Source organism: Colobus angolensis, unplaced genomic scaffold (genome assembly GCF_000951035.1).
Source record: "Colobus angolensis palliatus isolate OR3802 unplaced genomic scaffold, Cang.pa_1.0 Scaffold37, whole genome shotgun sequence".
Classification (NCBI taxonomy): Eukaryota; Metazoa; Chordata; class Mammalia; order Primates; family Cercopithecidae; genus Colobus; species Colobus angolensis.
The window spans coordinates 953,595-972,726 of NW_012117043.1; the positions used below are offsets into that span (position 1 = coordinate 953,595).

The 19,132-nt window shown below is 38.6% G+C and overlaps 1 protein-coding gene across 1 annotated transcript in view; it reads right to left on the minus strand.

The window, feature by feature from the left end:
• The window catches only part of AATF (apoptosis antagonizing transcription factor), a 108,603-nt gene that overhangs the window by 58,633 nt on the left and 30,838 nt on the right, over positions 1 to 19,132 (minus strand). The window contains exons 5-8 of the mRNA XM_011953631.1: positions 9,987 to 10,101; positions 8,002 to 8,203; positions 7,314 to 7,478; positions 5,826 to 5,909 (exon numbers count right to left, since the gene is read on the minus strand). Of these exons, the coding sequence (XP_011809021.1) occupies positions 5,826 to 5,909; positions 7,314 to 7,478; positions 8,002 to 8,203; positions 9,987 to 10,101 (566 nt within the window). The remainder of the gene's footprint in view (positions 1 to 5,825; positions 5,910 to 7,313; positions 7,479 to 8,001; positions 8,204 to 9,986; positions 10,102 to 19,132) is intronic.

Below are 19,132 nucleotides of genomic sequence, written 5' to 3' on the forward strand. Positions count from 1 at the left end.
CAAAAAAAAAAAAAAAAAAAAAAAAGCAGCAGAAACGACCATGTAGTGCCAATAAAATGAATAAAATGCTTATACATGGTATATAAAATAATCTTGCAGTTATCAAAACTGAAATTTAATTGGGTCCTGGTATTTGCTTTGAGTTGTTTTTAATACCATTACTATGCCCCAATAAACCTAATTCCATGCTATATCTTCAATCATAATTTCAATTTTAATTAATTAATTAATTAATTAATTTTTGAGGCAGGGTCTCACTCTGTAGCCCAGGCTGGAGTGCAAGTGGTGCGATCTCGGCTCACTGTAGCTTCGACCTCCTGGTCTCAGATGATTTTCCCACCTCAGCCTCCAAGTAGCTAAGACTACAGGCAAGAGCCATCGCATCCAACTCATTTTTTTTTTTTTTGCAGTTTTTGTAGAGATGGGGTTTCGCCATGTTGCCCAGGCTAGTCTCAAACTCTTGGGCTCAAGTCACTCACCCACTTTGGCCTCCCAAAGTGCTGAGATTACAGGTGTGAGCCACCATGCCTGGCCAATTTTAAAATTTATGTACTTCATACATAAGTCCTCTCTAAAATAACCATAAATATCTATGTGTAGTTAAGTTTCATCAGACTTTTAAGAAACACTATCCAGATCTCAAATAACAGCAACATTTTAAAGTAAAACTAAAAACAAAATACTGCCCTGAACAGAAGACGTGAGTCCAACAACTCATTCACAGAGGCAGGTTCAAATCAGACTTAAAAACATGTTATTAACCATCAATTGAATCACTGGAAAGATACATGCCAATAATAAGAATATCATCCTGCCAGGCTGGGCGCCGTGGCTCATACCTGTAATCTTAGCACTTTGGGAGGCTAACGTGGGCGAACTGCTTGAGCCCAGGAGTTCAAGACCAGCCTGGGCAACACGGCAAAACCCTGTCTCTACTAAAAATATGAAAATCAGCTGGGTGTGGTGGTACCTGTTTATAGTTCTAGCTACTTGGGAGGCTGAGGTGGGAGGATTGCTTGAGCCCAGGAGGTCGAGGTTGCAGTGAGCTGAGATTGCACCACTGCACTCCAGCCTGGGCAACAGAGTGAGATCCTGTCTCAGAAACACACAAACAAAATAAATAAATAAAACAAGAAATATATTTAAAAAATACCGTATCACCATTAACGTAAGGGTAGCTTGAGACATCTTCTTATTCACACTGACATCTAAATGCACACAATTCTACCACATCACCTGTCCATATTAATCACTCACCAATTTAATTAAAGTCATGTCAGAAAGCCTGCCTCTTCTCTATTTCTCAACATTATCGACTTTTAATAGTTCACTGAATTAGTAATTACTTGTTTATGGCATTATCAAATGTCTTAGATACAAAAGTTCAGCATGTGGCAAGGTCAGCTATAGGCATGTCCTGATGGCAAATGAAAGAAGAAATTTAACCCATCAAAGTGGTCATCAAAGGAGCAAAACCTATTATGTCATTCTCTAGATACTCTTGACTAGATTCAAAGTGACAGGACAAACCACATCAAAACTAAACAGAGCTAGAAGCAACATACAAAATCCTAAACCCTTAGAAATCCAGGTATTGATCTGTCGACATCTAAGCTCAATTAGTCCTTTCAGAACAAAATATCTCAGGAAGTGACAAGAAACTAGTTTGCAATCTGGGATATGAAAAGAATAAAGCCAGTCACTTTATACAGCTTATTGCTAAGTGCAGTTATATCACAACATGAGGATCTTGTGAGGATTAAATCAAGACACATGCCAAGTACCTATCTACTTAGTCCAGGGACTGGCACACCACTAGTGTTTAGCAAATCCTGGTCCTTCCCTGATTCTTTAAAAACTTAGGCTAATCAAGTCAAAGATCATCTGATGGTTTAAAAAAAATAAAACAAAACAAAAGCCTTAAATGGTGATACAGACACCAGATCTGAAGAGAACTGAATGTTATAAAGTAGCAGATAGGATCACGACAATAACAGACAGACACTGAAAACATTTCTGAATGGCTCATCCTTCGTGGTCATTTACAACCTTCATGTTTTGTGAAACTGCCTTTAGGAATGCGCTTTGACAAGAAATAGGCCAAACTGTAAAGTAATTCTGTTTGGAAGTAAAATCCCGCAACGGTTTTCTGAAGCAGGTGAACAGTTTCTCTCATAAAACCTTCACCATTGGCTATACTTCATGCTTTCAGCAATTCCAGTTTCCAAACAAACAGGTAACAAAACTATAAAGCTAATTTTTTCATTAGAATTTTTAAGTAACCAAAGTTCAATAAATCATTTGCCTTCTAAGAAAAAAATTACTTTCTAACACAAAACACTTTTTCTGGTTCTATTAAAATAAAGCTTATTTATTTACAAACTGAAAACTGTAATACTACAGTGAAATCTCTTTATGGCTCAAGAATGAAATACTTAAGAAATAAAGGTATGGAAACAGCAAGACTTGGTCTAAGAAGTCCTGACATTAACTACCAGTGTTGCCATTTACTATATGTTGTCAGAAGGTTACTTAACTTCTCAGGGTCTGTTTCCTCTAAGGTTCTTTTCAGCTCTAAAAATGATAAAATTATTTATGATATCAGATACTATCTTCTACGGCCCACACACATACATATGTATGTATGTACATACACATATACATACATATATACATGTACCTTTATTAAATAATACAAATATATTTTGAAAGTTATGGTAACTTAAAGCCCATTAAGAAACAAAGAATGAAAGTGTGAATGAGTATGTGTGTGTAGAGGGGTAGTGTTCTGACCCCACACATCATTCTCAGTAGTTAGGGCACTTACACAGCTTCAAGACACCTGAATTAACCAAGTAAGCCTTTAAACCCTTACAATGGAACATTAAAATTCAATGTGGCTATAATCTCTTCCTTACAAAACATGAACCCAAAGAGTCTGGCTTCAAGTATGGTTTTAAAAAGGGGAGAATGTATTATATTCACCACCCAGCTCTTCCATATATGATCACATTAAAAAAACACACACAAATGAAAACTCACAGGCCCATTGTAATACATTGAATCACTTCTGAATGCAACACTTAGCTCGGGCTTACTACTCTGACAAACAAAGGAAAGCACTTTATGAAGCCAATTTAATTGGGAGGTGACAGAAAACATACAGTCATTTTCTTTAGCCTTATCACTGAATTGGCTTCAGCTCCAATCTCTGGCAAATCCCACTCAACAGAAGAAATTAACCAGGTCAGCAGAACAGGTGCTACCTTGTGTCTGTCAAGGGCCTGGCATCACCACAATTACTTGCACACAATGAAGCAGTAATCTTTACAGATCATCTCTCCCAGGCAGCATATTGGGGAGGGGGAGGAAAACTGAAGGGTGAGGGGAGTGGGAAGAAGAAGGGGAATGGGAAGCAAAGAGAAAAGGCAAGAAAAGAAAATGAATGTGCAGCTGCTTTGCAGCTCAGCAGATGTCGGAATGTGATGTACGAGGCTAGGAAAAGCTGTCGTAGCCTGCTGCCAAAGAGTGGTAAGTGATTAAAGCCTGCACAGTTCTAAGCACCATATTTAGAATCTGCAGGGTTTCAAGACTTGCACCCATTCCTTGCTGTGCTGCCAGATGTTGGTAACTGGTCCAGTTCCTACTGACTGTGCATGGATGGCAGCAGTTGGTGTAGCAGCAAAGCAATCTGGAATGCTTCCGGAGATGCTGTACATTAACAAGTGTCACCCATCATTCACCTTTACAGAAGGCTGAAACAACTCCAATTTGCTGCCACTTCCCTCTTGGGAAACAGCCAAGATAAAGTTGTGCCTGGCAGCCCCATTTGTTTCACTCAGGTGTTTCAGCTGCCTTGCTGACCTCCATTAGTTTAAGTTTTAATTTAGATTAACCCCAGCACCCCAATTAACCAGCAAGGGGAAAAGCTAAGATGTGACTAGTCATAACTCTGAAATCAGAATTTATCAAAGTTAAAATTATTAATTGGGATGAAGGGCCAATCAAGTAATGCTATTTCTTTTTAAACGGACCTCCAGGCAAAAAAAAAAAAAAAAAAAAAAAATTTCACACTAAGGATTGCCAACAGAGGCAACTTCTCCCCAGTAATTTCAGTTTATTTTATTAAGCCTATTTAATTTATGATGCACTTTCCATCGAACAATGTACACTTCATTTAATGAGGACTGGAACATTTTTGATTGTCTCCTGTGATCTCACACAATTATACAGCATTAATATCCCATATCAGGTACTTCCTTACACACTCCAGAACAAAATAGAGTTCCTTACTCTTCTGACAAATGAATATCATAAGAGAAGAGGAAAAAAAGAATCAGGACCTCTGACAGGGAACAGCTGCAGCCACACCAATCTTTTTTTCCTACACCCTCTCGTCTTAAGACTTACTCACAGCAATAATTTTATCAAACATTACAGAATGAATAAAAAAATTAATAGAGAGTCTCTTTCTCTTTTTAGGGCAAAACCAGAGGTATCCCCAATATAAAATCACTTGTTCTATATTGACTTTACATGTAATTTTCCTAAGAAGTTCTTTTCTTCATATCCATATACACAGTACAGCAGTCATGGCTAAACCCTCAACAAGCAGTCACAAATTACTTGGCAAAAGTTAGCACATCAAAAATTTGACAGAGAAAAAAGTTATCTTGATAAACAATGGCTCAAAAATAACTGGTATATCACTGCTGAACACTGTCCTCGATCCTCCACTAAGCTAGAAAGGGTACAGGCTAACACACACTCTATTAAGAAGTATAATTTATCTGGCCGGGTACAGTGGCTTCAGCCCATAATCCCAGCACTATGGGAGGCCGAGGCGGGCAGATCATGAGGTCAGGAGATCGAGACCCTCCTGGCTAACACGGCGAAACCCCGTCTCTACTAAAAATACAAAAAATTAGCCGGGTGTGGTGACAGGCGCCTGTAGTCCCAGCTACTCCAGAGGCTGAGGCAGGAGAATGGTGTGAACCTGGGAGGCGGAGCTTGCAGTGAGCCAAGATTGCACCACTGCACTCCAGCCTGGGTAACAGAGTGAGACTCCATCTCAAAAAAAAAAAAAAAGTGTAACTTATCAAGAGACTCAGGAATACAGGAAGTTATTTCAGTTCTCTAGAATAGCCCAAATGTTTAGTCTATCTTAACAGTCTCTGGCATCGTTAAAAAGAACAGCATGCCAGCAGAGAGTAATATCAGGGAAAGAAGTGGGAGAGTCTGTGAAAACATATTGAGAATTGGACTATATTTCAACTTCTAACAATTCTCTGTCTTCAAAAGAACTATGCTTTTATAATCAACAGTTGCAGACAATCTCAATACATACTTAACTGACTTCAACAGGCACAAAAAGACATGAAGAACAAGATTTAACAGATAATAGAATCAGTAGTGCAATTCAAGAACTCTGGGATCCCAGTCCTCCGGCTCCATGTCCCATTCTAATAGTAATGAGACAAGAAACCAAATAACTAACAAATCCTCCATCATCAAAAATGGCTCAGAAAGAAGAACCCACTTGACTCAAAGAAAAAATAAAACCTGAAACTGTTTTACAGATAATTTACACTCAAGCAACAACTAACAAAGTAGCTATAGCTGCTTTCATTTCAAAAGGAAAACATAAAATAGAAGAAAAGCAACAAATCCACAATGCCACTGTAAGTCAATTTTGAACGTGGGAGTTCTAACTCACTGTCTGACTCTACCCTTCCAAAATAAGCAACTTCTTTGTTCAGAGAATTCTATAAGCTGCTTTAAAATGCTAAAACCTGATGTGTAACAACAGAGTGTAAAAGTCTCACCTGGTGGTAAAAGTCATCATCATCAAAGATTTCTTCATCCAAATCCTTCAGATGAGCATTGGCAGGGGCTTGAGGAAGGATCTCCTATGTCAACAATGAGTAAGAAAAGAGTGAATTCCAATAAGGTTATCTAATTAATGTAGCTACTATAAATAATATGTAGAATAGTCAAATCACTGTTTTCCTTAAGATATAAAAAGTTCTTAAAATTAAAAAACAAAACAATCAATATAAAAACAGGCAAAAACATTAACAGGCAGTTGATGAAAAAAGAACCATAAATAATCATATGAAAATATGTTTACCCTCATTTGAATTAAATATGTATAAATTAGAAAGAGAAGATACCATTTTTCACCTCTACAACTGGCAACACTTAGTACCAGAGAACACAGCTGGAGGGATTGGAAATTAATGCAGCCTTTTTGGAGGCAATTTGGCAACATCTATCAGAATTTGGTGTATTTTCTTTAACACTTCCACTTCAAGAAATCTATCCATATATTTATACAAACACATAATAAATGTACAGGAATCTTTCCTGTAGCAGTGTTTCTAAAACTGGAGACAACAAAATATCCATTGTTTGCATAAGTGACAGTGTATATCCATACAATGGAATACTTTGCGGTCATTAGGAAAAATGAGGTAGATCTCTAGGTAATGAAATGGAAAGAGTATTTAGGATTTATTAGATTTTAAAAGTTGCGAGACTTTAAGTACAGTTGTAATATTTTACATATTTATACACACATAAATGTCTATCTCATTTAGTAAAAAAGCAACCATATTTTTACATGTATTTGTTATTTGCACACATATAGTTACAAAAATAGAAAAGACCCAAAAACTTGTTACAGGTATTACTTATTAACTGTAAGCTTGTTACAATTATTAAGTATTGAAAATTTCACCTCAGGAGTTACATTAACAGGCAGTTGACAAAAAAAGAACAAAAATTTTCACCTTAGGAGTGGAACTGATTTCAGAGTAAAGAATTTTACTTTTCATTTCAAGTGGCTATAAACTAAAAAAGCATTAAGTATATATTTCTTCTATAATTAAAAAATTTTAAATGTTTCCTTCAAACAGAAAAAATTTGACTATTACACTTCTGGACCTTTTCTAAAGTACCTAAATGGCAAACATTGAGCCTAAAGTACACACGTGTTTCAATACTGACATTTCTACAGAAGTAGCTTTAAAACTGAATTTTGAAAATTGGATTATGAATGCTTCCATTACCAGACTCCTGCATCAAACTCAAAATTAAGAGAAGATGACACACAGGAGTTAATAAAAGCCCCATTCTTAAAAACTCTCTCCTCTCACATACACTCAAGGTTCTCTCAGTAATCCGGTAAAGTAGTGTTGCTTTCCTTTCTCTCACTAACTTCTTATACAAACAGGTAATAGCTACAAGTTTTTCAGCTAATTAGCCTCATAAAAACTATTCCCCATAATCACTCTGCATCACAGAGTTCTTACCGGTTCCCCTGGCAAACTCTCTGGGACAGGGTGAGCTGCTGGCTCAGGTTTGCCAAGAACTCGATAGACAGAGCGCTTGGTCTGTGTCCTTCGAAGTAATCTCTCCTTGTCCATCAGAATATGATCGATCTGAGTCAAGATTGAGCGTTCAAAGGCACCAAAACCCTGCAACAACATTAAGTTGTGTCAGATAATGCAGAAAATCAGTGCTGAAGGCAGCTACATTGGTTTCTTTATCTTCTGTGTCAGCAGAGAGATAGACAATCATTTTTTCAGGAGAGACTTTCTGTAAAGGACTGAGTTTGTGAGTGGCTATAATCGTTCTTTAAAAAAAAAAAGTTAGTCTTAAGCAGGTCATATCATTTTTCTACACTTGGAGATTAACTTCTGATATTTTAATAATTATTGCTTTGAAATCCACTCCTTTAAAGTATTTGTATTTTCAGCACTTGAACACTTACTAGGCCTCAATTTTAAGAATAAAACATTCTTTCTAATAAAGTTAAAATCCCACGTCTGAATTGTATAAACCCCAGTGCCAGAAGTTCAGTAGATTTTGCTATAGAAATGAATGATTACCATTACTCATGACAACATCCATAAAATGAGCTGTAGTTTCAATTTCTTAAAACTGCTTCAGGTTTCCACAACCTATCTTACACATACATGCATGCATACACACACTTGCCTTCCCCAGTTTTCCAGAAGCCAGTTTGGTTTTATCGTGCCATTTCTGAAGTGTGCGGTTCCTGTAGACTGTAAAGTCAGCAAAGCGCTTTGCCATGAAGCCGGGATAGTCCTCCATCTCCAGCTTCCTCTTTGCAGGGACCCTTCTTCGTTGCTGCATCTTCTCTTCTACTAGCTCATCATCTTCACTAGAAATCTCCTCACTAGAAAACCAGTAAGAATGCTACATCCAGTGTAAACAAACATTACTTAAATTTTAAAAAGTAGGCTCACATAAAGGGCAGAGAATATTTAGGCCTTACCTGTTCTGTCTCCATTTGAAATAACACCAAAGATATGAGGATGGCTTTTGTTCTTTGAGAAATATTCATGAGATCAATCAAAAACTCATGTAACTTTTTTTTTTTGAGACAGTCTTACTCTGTTGCCCAGGCTGGAGTGCAGTGGCACGACCTTGGCTCACTGCAACCTCCACTTCTGGGTTCAAGCAATTCTCGTGCCTCAGCCTCATGGGTAGCTGGGATTACAGGTGTGTGCAACCATGCCCGACTAATTTTTTTTGTATTTTTAGTAAAGATGGGGTTTCACTATGTTGGCCAAGCTGGTTTCAAACTTCTGGCCTCCAGTGATCCACCTGTCTCCACCTCCCAAAGTGCTGGGAATACAGGCATGAGCCACCATGCCCAGCCTCATGTAACTTTTAAAATGAATATAAAAATAAGTAGTTTCAAAATATTTTTTAAAAGGTAAGCAAACCGTCAAAATAAATGAGGTTTTAAAAGAATTACTAGAAATGTGTATGAACCAGGCCTGTAGTATTATAGGACAGTCTTTAAAAATTAAACATATAATAATATTTCTACAACCTTAATCCCCAAATCAATAAGGGAAATGTGTCTCTCTGTAACCAACTGTTAAGGAAAGATGAATAATATTAGTTGAACCAAATACAAGAGAAGCTGAATTTGAAGAAAACTCAAAGCGGTAGGCAACAGAATCAGCGCTAACTTGCAGTACCATCTATGCAACTGCCATAGCAATGTAATACAACCTCCAACTATCTGCCAGTTGCACTCACTGGATTACTGACCCCCATAGGTGCTCAATAAATGTGAGCTTCCTTTTTGTCCTCCCAACGAGTTCAGTAGATAAAAAAAGAAACAAAAGACAAGCTCGAGGGAAAAAAAAGCAAGCAGGTATACACAGCAGGTGTAAATGAAAAGGGGAAAATCTTCATCAAATGTAATAATTTCAGGGGGAAAAAATAATTATTTTGCTGTTTTCTGAAATTTTTCCATCTTTCACAATAACAGTTTTTATTCAAAGGAGATGGCTGTGACCAGTGACTCAAATATATGGTATGGGCACAGAATGTTTCATAAACCAACATTAATTAAGCATTAATATTTTAAAAATGTGCTTTTGGCCAAGTGAAGTGGCTCATGCTTATAATCCCAGCACTTTAGGAGGCTGAGGTAGAAGGATGGCTCGAGCCCAGGAGTTTGAGACCAGATAGGGAAACACAGCAAGACCTTGTCTCTACAAAAAAAAAAAAAAAAAAAGCCAGGCATGGTGGCAAGTACCTGCAGTCTCAGCTATTTGGGAGGTTGAAGCAGGAGGATTGCTTGAGCCCAGGAGTTTGAGGCTGCAGTGAGCCGTGATGACGTCACTGCACTCCAGCCTGGATGACAGCGTAAGATCCCATCTCTAAAAAAGAAAGTGCTTTTATCTTCTAATTCCAATAGATCTAAAGAGAAGGCAAGTCTTTTGTCTAAGACCACAAAGCACATCAGGTACAACTAAACATAAAAATCTAAAATCTAATCACCAACTTACGTGCCATCCTGACCACCAGTTAAATATAAGAGACTCTATTTTACTAACATTAATATCTGCCTGAAGAGAACTTGGCTTTCTCCTTCATAAATGATGGGAAACTATCCAAATGAAAAGAAAATAAGTAACTCCCTGGTTCTGTTCTCTTACCTTCCCGCATTGGGCTTTGTCCCATCTACTAGATATCTAGTGTCTGGGTACTGGAAAAGCAACTCTTCCTGAAGATCTACCAATGACCTCAACAATGCTTTAAGTGCCTTGTGACCTAGGAAATAAAAGACAGAGAAAGGACAATTAATTATCTACAATTTTCCTAAGTAGGTGATGCCTATAATTCATGACTCCTGAGCAGTTCTGGCTGCGGAGAGTGAAGGGGAGGCGCAGGATACACACAGGAACTAAATACTCTCTGAAATACTCCCAAATGGAAATAACAACATTGCCGACCTCACAGGATTGTTGTGAGGAACACACAAGATCATGCATGTAAGGTGCTTAGGAAAGTGTCTGCAAATAGTAAGAGTCCAATACATTGTCAGCTCTTAAATGTACTAAGTTTGATAAACTCCTCCCCCACCTCTCATTATAACCATTAATTTGTTCCGTTGGTGTTAAGTTTCTTAGGTATCTTCCTACAGGTTACCCGCTGACCTCCTGGACTATTCTTTATCAGTCAGCTCCTTGAGCACTTCCCTCTTTCTTCCTAAAGAGTAGGACTTTGTCTAGCCATCCCCACCACCATCACCTTCCGCTTTGCCCCCAGGAGATCTCATGTGCCTCTGGTTTGAGCTGCCACATCCTTCACTCTCTCAACTCATATCCTTATGGAAAAGTTCCTGTTCACATATGAAAACCCAAGCTAATGACTTTCTATTTGCAGTATTGAATTGTATGTTAAAAATTTGGGCATTGAGAATATATTCTCACCTGGTTCTCCTTGGAGCCAATAAGATGCATCTATAATAGAGCTGGTCAAGATTAAGTATATAGTCTATGGATAAAAACTGGTCGGCTGGGGGCTGTGGCTCATGCCTATAGTCCCCACACTTTGGGAGGCCAAGACGGGTGGATCACAAAGTCAGGAATTTGAGACCAGCCTAGCCAACATGGTGAAAACCCATCTCTACTTAAAAAAAATACAAAAAAATTAGCTGGGGGTGGTGGTAGATGGTTGTAACCCTAGCTACTTGGGAAGCTGAGGCTGGAGAATTGCTTGAACCCAGGAGAAGGAGGTTGCAGTAAGCCAAGATCACACCACTGCACTCTGGCCGGAACGACAGAGCAAGATTCTGTCTGGAAAAAACAAAACAAAAAAACACTGGTCCTCAGGGAGGACTGCTTGAGTCCAGGAGTTTCAAGACCAGCCTGGGCAACATAGTGAGACCCCGGCTCTAACCAAAAAAACAACAAAAAAAATTTAGCCAGGCCTGGGCCCTGAGGTGGGAAGATCGCTTGAGCCCCGGAGGCTGAGGCTGCAGTGAGCAGTGATCACGGCACTTCAGCCTGAGCAACAGAGTGAAGGTGAGACCCTGTTTCAAAAAAAAAAAACACACACACAGAACAAACCTCATCCTCAGCCAGGGCCAGTGCTTGTGCCTGTAATCTCAGAACTTTGGAGGCCAGGTGCAGTGGCTCATGCCTGTAATCCCAGCACTTTGGGAGGTGGAGGTGGGTGGATCACCTGAGGTCAGGAGATCGAGACCAGCCTGGCCAATACGGCAAAACCCCACCTCTACTAAAAGTACAAAAATTAGCTGGGCATGGTGGTGTGCGCCTGTAATCCCAGCTACTTGGAAGGCTGAGGCTGGAGAATCGCTTGAACCTGGGAGGCAGAGGTTGCAGAGAGCTGAGATCATGCCACTTTACTCCAGCCTGGGCAACAGAGTGAGACTCTGTGTCAAAAAACAAAAACGAAACAAACAAAAAAAAAACTCTGGGAGGCCGGGACAGGATGATTGCTTGGGCACAGGAGTTTGAGCCCAGCCTGGTACCACAGTAAGACTCCGGCTCTACAAAATTTTTTTTTAAACTAGCTGGTTTTGGTGGTGTGCACTGTAGTCCCAACTACTTGGGAGGCTGAGATGGGAGGATTGCTGGAGCCCAGGAGTTTGAAGTTACAGTGAACTATGATTATGCTACTACACTCCAGCCTGGGCAACAGAGCAAGACGCTGTCTCCAAAATCCCCCCGACAAAAAACAAAACTGGTCCTCTGACAACAGAATTCTTACCTCCTCTATCAGAATAACTCTACTCAAGCGGCTAACTAGACACTGAGAGTCACCATTTATGTGCTGAAAGCACTCAGACATCTCTCCTATAATCAAACTCTCACATTTCCAGTGACTGCCAGAAAATCTTCATGTGGTTGTTCCATCACTCCTTCACACATACTGTGTCAGAAACAGAACTTTTGTTTTCCTACCTAATACTCTCCCTGTCTGAACCTCTGCGTTGTTTAATGTGTTTTCATAGATCACTCACATTTGGGTGCTCTCATTCTAGAAGTTTAATTGGTTGCTGAATTCTGTGTTTTCCATTCTTACTGTTGCTAATAATTGCCCATTTATCTCTGGCCATGCTTCTATCACTCCTTCCGTCTTTCGTTTATGTAACTTTAGTCTCACAAGCATCCCTACTTCCATTCAACAATCCCGATATTCGTATATTTACATTTCACACAAACTCTAGCCCACAGAAACTTAGGTTAAATGATTTTTATGTCTTACTCTTTTCTGCTTCTACCTTGTCCAGCATGAGCAGCCTTCTCACTAGTTTATATCCCAACTTTTTCCATCAATAGGCCACCAATACATGAGTTAGATAAGTTCTCCATGTATTTCATACTACAGCATTCTATTTCAGGGTCAGGCCTGGGAACCAGCCTAACTGAGAGAGCCATCTCAGACTAGTCAGAAGGAACTCAATGGTCCAATAACTACTTTGTATTCCTTCAAATAATCTGCATATAAAACTACATAAATATGATGTCCTTGTTTAAAATAAGGTCTTTGATTACATCGTTTCTAAATTCTGTAATCCTTTATAATCTGTGTATCATACCACTTGGGAGAATTTGTAATACATAACTATCACCTAAAAAACTCAAAATGCCTTTGTTCCAAATCAAGATTCTCAACCGGTTGCTCTCTATCTTAAGAAAAAAATCAGTCCGGGAACAGTGGCCCACACCTGTAATCCCAGCTCTTTGGGAGGATGAGGCGGGCAAATCACTTGAGGTCAGGAGTTCAAGACCTGCCTGGCCAACACGGTGAAACCCCGTCTCTACTAAAAATACAAAAAAATCAGCTGGGTGTGGTGGTGCACGCCTGTAGTCTTAGCTACTCGGGAGGCTGGGGTAGGAAAATCACTTGGACCCGTGAGGTGCAACAGAGTCAGACTCCATCTCAAAAACAAAAAACAAAAAAATTAAGGCCTGATGTGGTGGCTTACACCTGTAATCACAGCACTCTGGGAGGCTGAGGTGGGCGAACTGCTTGAGACCAGGAGTTCAAGACCAGACCAGACAATGTAGGGAGACCCTGTCTCTACAAAAAAATACAAAAATTAGCCAGGTATGGCAGTGTACACCAGTAGTCCTAGCTACTTGGGAGGCTGAGGTGGGAGGATCCCTTGACCTAGGAGGTCGAGGCTGCAGTGAGCTGTGATCACGCCACTATACTCCAGCTTGGGTGATAGAACAAGACCCTGTCTCTAACAATAAAATTTTTAAAAATTAAAAAAAAGAAACACTACAAAAATTTTTCCTAGAAGGAACTTTGAAATAATTAGGCTAAGTGAAATAAGTCAGTTGGAAAAGGAAAAACACCGTAGAATTCCAGTTACATGAGGTACTTAAAATAGTTAAATTCATAGAGACAGAAAGTCCAATAGTAGTTACTAGGGGCTGAGAAGAGGGGAAATGGGGAATTATTGTTTAATGGATACAGAGTTTCAGTTTGGGATCATGAAAAGGTTCTGGAGGTGGGTGGTGGTGATGGTTGTACAACAATGTGAATATTCTTAACGACAATGAACTGTCCACTTAAAATGATAAGCTTCATAAAAAAAAAAAAACACCTGGACCGGGCATGGTGGCTCACGCCTGTAATCCCAGTACTTTGGGAGGCAGAGGCAGGCGGTCACCAGGTCAGGAGATGGAGACCATCCTGACTAACATAGTGAAACCCCATCTCTACTAAAAATGCAAAAAATTAGCCAGGTGTGGTGGCACACGCCTGTAGTCCTAGCTGCTCGGGAGGCTGAGGTGGAAGGATCGCTTGAACCCGGGGCAGGGAGGTTGCAGTGAGCCAAGATCATGCCACTGCACCCCAGCCTGGGCAACAGAGCAAGGGTCTGTCTCAAGGGAAAAAAAAAAAACAAAACCTAAAAAAATCCCAAAACCAGAATATAATAAATAATCCTACCATCCCAGTTCATCTTTGTATAGAAAAGAGTCATCTATAATCCTTCAAACTGAGCCTACTCAAAAACAAACAAAAAACAAAACAAAAAAAATTGGAAAAAACAATGGAATATCATTCAGACTTAAAAAGAAAAAAAATTCTGACATGCTGCAACATGAATAAACCTTGAGGACATTATGCTAAGTAAAATAAGCCAGTTAGGAAAAGACAAATACTATTTCCAATATACGAAGTACCTACAGTAGTCAAAACCACAGAGAGAAAAGCAGAATGGTGGTTACCAGAGGTTGGAGAAAGAGGCAAATGGGGAATTGTGTAATGGGTTGAGTTTCAGTTTTGCAAGATGAAAAAGTTCTGGAAATTGGTTGTACAACAATGTGAATATATTTAACACTATTAAACTGTACACTTAAAAATGGTTAGGATCATAAATTTTATTATATGTTGTGTACCACAAAAAAAAATTGAGGCTGGTTACTGTGGCTCACGCCTGTAAACCCAACACTTTGGGAGGCCAAAGGGGAGAATCATTTGAACCCAGGAGTTTGAGACCTGCCTATATAACGCAGTGAGACCCTGACTGTACCCCCCCCGCCCAAAAAAAAAGAAGAAGAAGAAAATCAGTCAGGCGTGGTGGCACATGCTGACAGTCCCTGATACTTGGGAGGCTGAGGTGGGAGGATTGCTTGAGCCCAGAAGTTCGAGGCTGCAGTGACCCATGATCATCCCACTGCACTCAAGTATGTGTAACGAAGCAAGACCCTGTCTCAAAAAAGAAAAAGAAAAAATTAAAAGAATGAGAAGAGCAAAGTGTCTGGCCCTTAATTCCTATAAGTACCATGTGTCCATGATCTAAAAAATAAAATCAAGATCCACCCAGAGAATAAGCTGCAAAGCAGCCTATATTATTTATAGCTACTTGTCCCCAACATACAAGTCAGAATTTGACTCTAACATGTAGCATACCCAAGAACTGTGAAAGTGTCCAACAAAAGACTACAACTTTTAAGGGCCACTTTCAAGCAGTTACACGAGCCTTTTTATTTTGTTCAAGTCAGTTTTTTAAAAATCCATTGCAGATATATTAGGCAGCGTATCAATCCAACAAGAAAGCAGAGAGCCAATATCAGTAAATCAAAGTGTGCCTTTCTGTTAATACTCTCTCATATGTTCTCATTTTACACACCCCTTCACCCAGTCAGAAAGTAGCCCTGAAGTATTTAGGCTCCATTCAGGGATAGCACTACCATGCATCAAGGTGTCAAGAGACCTGCCAGAGATGAAATCTACAAATCTGTGCTTCTAACCACCAAAAAAAAAAAAAAAAAAAAAAGTTTATCAAAGTATTTGTCACCAGTGGCCCAATACCTGGACAACTTCCTATAAAGAGATTTAGAAGACAGAAGGCAATTCTTATTTCTTTGCAATATTACGGCTACATTTCCTCCTAGATGGCATGTAAAATCTGAGACAATGAGACAATCCTTGGCTGCAGGTGGCAGGCCTCCTCCAAGCCAGAGCAGACAAGAGTGAGGGAAAGACTCTCTCCCGGAGACTCAAATCCAACAATGAATTCTTCCCAGCCAAAACAAACAAACAAACACCAGTTTTTAAAAATCCTCTCTATTATTCATACAGGACTGAATTATAGTTGTTCAACCCTGTATCAACACTTTCTAATTCATCTCTAATTTTTCTCCCAATTATTACAAGAGTTTAAAGTTAAGAAAAGCAGCAAAGATTCATATACTTTCTTCCCTCTCCCTCTTGGCACATGGCCACAAAACAAATGGATACTGTCAAGAATATATATGTTTATTTTACCGTACGTGGTCCATTTCCAAAGGTCTTTCCCTTAAGAGGAGATTAAGAAGGACATATGCTTCATCATATTACCAAGATTTAACCTAAGCATCTGGCCACCAACTTTAGGAATAATTTTCAGTAGAGAATAAATGTAAACAGTACTTTACTGGGGGTTAGGGGCCCTGTATTTTAACCGACATTGTCACTAACTAGTCATGTTATGCTGAATGGACCCATTTAATCTCTTTGAGTGTCAATTTTCTCATTTATAAAACGTGGACAAGCCTTTGCTTGTAGATCTCACTGAATAAGGTAAAAATAGTAACTGTGTTATTATATATTAAGGCATTTTAGAAATTTTTAAATGCTGTAAAAACAAGGCATATTACTATCAAAAATCTTAAGCTCTGGTTGTACTAGGATTGAACAGTATTCACAGACTCCTATATTAGGTATTCATTTATATGCTACCCATATGCAAGCATTCTATATATAAAATGTCACCAATCTAAAAACCATTTTCACATAACAGCTTTATTTTTTTCCCTGATTCATCTAGGCTGTCCAACATAAACAAAACTGTGAGCGAGGAATAAGTTTGGGCATTGACACACAGTTCATTAATTAGATTATAAACCAATAAGTATAATTTCTGGAAATGGCGTGAAGTGAGAACAGGAAGAGTGAGTATATAAAGTAAATAAAGCTTACCTTATCAGTTTTTAAATATCTATACAGTTGTTTTTAAATAAATATACAAACATTACAATTATTTATGTACAAGTACACATAAACTCCCACATTCGTATTACCCCAGATAAATACATTGAATTAGAATTTACAGATTACAAGAGCATTTTTTTCTCCTCCAAAAGTAACTCTAGAACTAGAGCTAAACTATAGGTCAAAATGACACACCATATATTGGCCTGAGAACAATACTTTTCATTCAAATCCACATAAGCCTGCCACTTGCACTAGTCATCCCCGGCAATTAATCCCCCAAGAAAGACGTTTGATTAAATCTTTTCAAGCAAATCCTTTGCTTTGCTTTTGTTAGTTCACTTCTTGTCAACATCTATTAAAATATGCCTTTAATTCTCCCACAATCTTAAAAAACACCGATTCCACTGTCTTCAACTTTAATCAACTGTATGGCCGGCATTTTTCATTTCATAATAATGTGCTGCTTGGAATTCAAGAGGCAGGCTCAGCATCAATCATCTGGTAAGAATTTTTCCACTGCAATAAATATGCAAATGAGGAGAGCCAGTCAGTCGTATTTCAGGCCCGACTTGCTAGTGTTTTAAAAAAGACACAAATTTATTAATTGCCGGTGGCCAGAGGAATCCTATTACTTTGGGCATTGATTACAAAGCTGTGTGAGTGATTATTGTGCAACTCGCGGGCTACCCAGGCATGAGGAAAAATTATTAAAGCAAGGCAGAGATTATCAACTCAGAATAACAATAAGCCTTAACATTTAGGCCCTAACTTCTTCAACAAAGAATTGCATGAAGGCTCCACTGTATCATAATTCCGAATTCTGTCAGTATTACTGTTTGGGCTTGTTCTATATTCCCCAAGCAGAATGGCGTTACCAGTAAGACAGAGGACTGCAGGTTACAAATTCCTCAACATCAACCATTTGGAGAAGTTGCTATCATTTCCAACATATGGCCAACTAGAATTTTTAGATATCCAAGTATATATACACATATACAGGTATGTGTGTATATATATTCAGATTTAGATAAATGTGTGTGCTATTATGAGGACCATGGTTTTAACCAGAATAGTGTGAGGACTTCTGTCCCAGTACGCTGGTGAGTTCTGTAGACTAAAAGTAGCCCACAGATTATTTTATGGTACAAAATAACCACAAGGATAACTTCAGAGCAGAGTGTAGAGACTTATATTCTAAAATCATGAAGGCTAAGCCAAAAGCAAACGTGGGTTTTCATATCTCAGAGGGTACCACAGTAGAAGGCATGCGATCTATGGAGGAGTCTACGGAGGAAACAACTTGATAGGCTAATTCTGAATGCAAAGTGTTTCTGTGAGAAACATTCAACCCAAGATATATTAAATCAAATAAGAAAGAGGACTCAGTGGACAAAACTTATTTTTTTCTCTTAAGAGAATGATGTGGGGAATTGGGGGAGTAAGTAGAAGTTGAAATAAGGGAGAGATGAAGAGACATATGATAAAATATATGTTGGGTGAGTCTCCTCATAGAAAGAAACAAAAAGAAAAAAAATTCTTACCATTTTACATTATTGCCACACTAAGTAACATGATAGATAGTGTGCATTTGAGTTCTGTGGAGGGACATCCCACTCAAGCTGTAATTTCTGACCAGGCATGAATTTATAGGGAAGGGAAAAGAACTGCAGAATTTCTTAGGTTTCCCTGAATACTCTCTCAAATACCTTGATGAAGTATGTCAATAAATCCTTAAAAAGCCCTATAGGACACAGCAATCTAGCTGATCAATGTACTTCCTGAAATCTACTACCATTACCTTCCACTTCACAGTTCCTAGACCACCTCCATCGCTATTGAGCACTTTGTCAAAAAGGAAAATTTACTCTCCCCCTTTAAACAGAAAAGAGTAAATGTTCAGAATATGAGGTACTTAAAAACCAAGTTTATTTACAAGTACTGTAATTATTTAAACTGTCTTACAGTAGTTTCTCAGGAAGAGTGGGGATACTTTCATTTTTATCTGATATACTTTTGAACTGTTTGAATATTTTATAAGCATATATTACTCTTACAATTTAAAATTTTATTAAAATTTAAAATAAACTGTGAAGAAAGGAAACTTATTAAAAATAAAATTAGAACCACAATCCAAGTAACCCCCTCTGATTTTTAAGAAGTCTGACTCTTCCATATTATAACATCTTTAAAAAAACAGCCTCTGCTGTGGTGAAACTGTCTCTAACCAAATGCCCAAATTCTCTCTATATAGTATGGGTCTGGAAAAAACTGATGAAAATGGAGATTCAGAAAATACTTTTCTAAAACAGAGATTCCATGCAGAATTAATTAGTCCTCT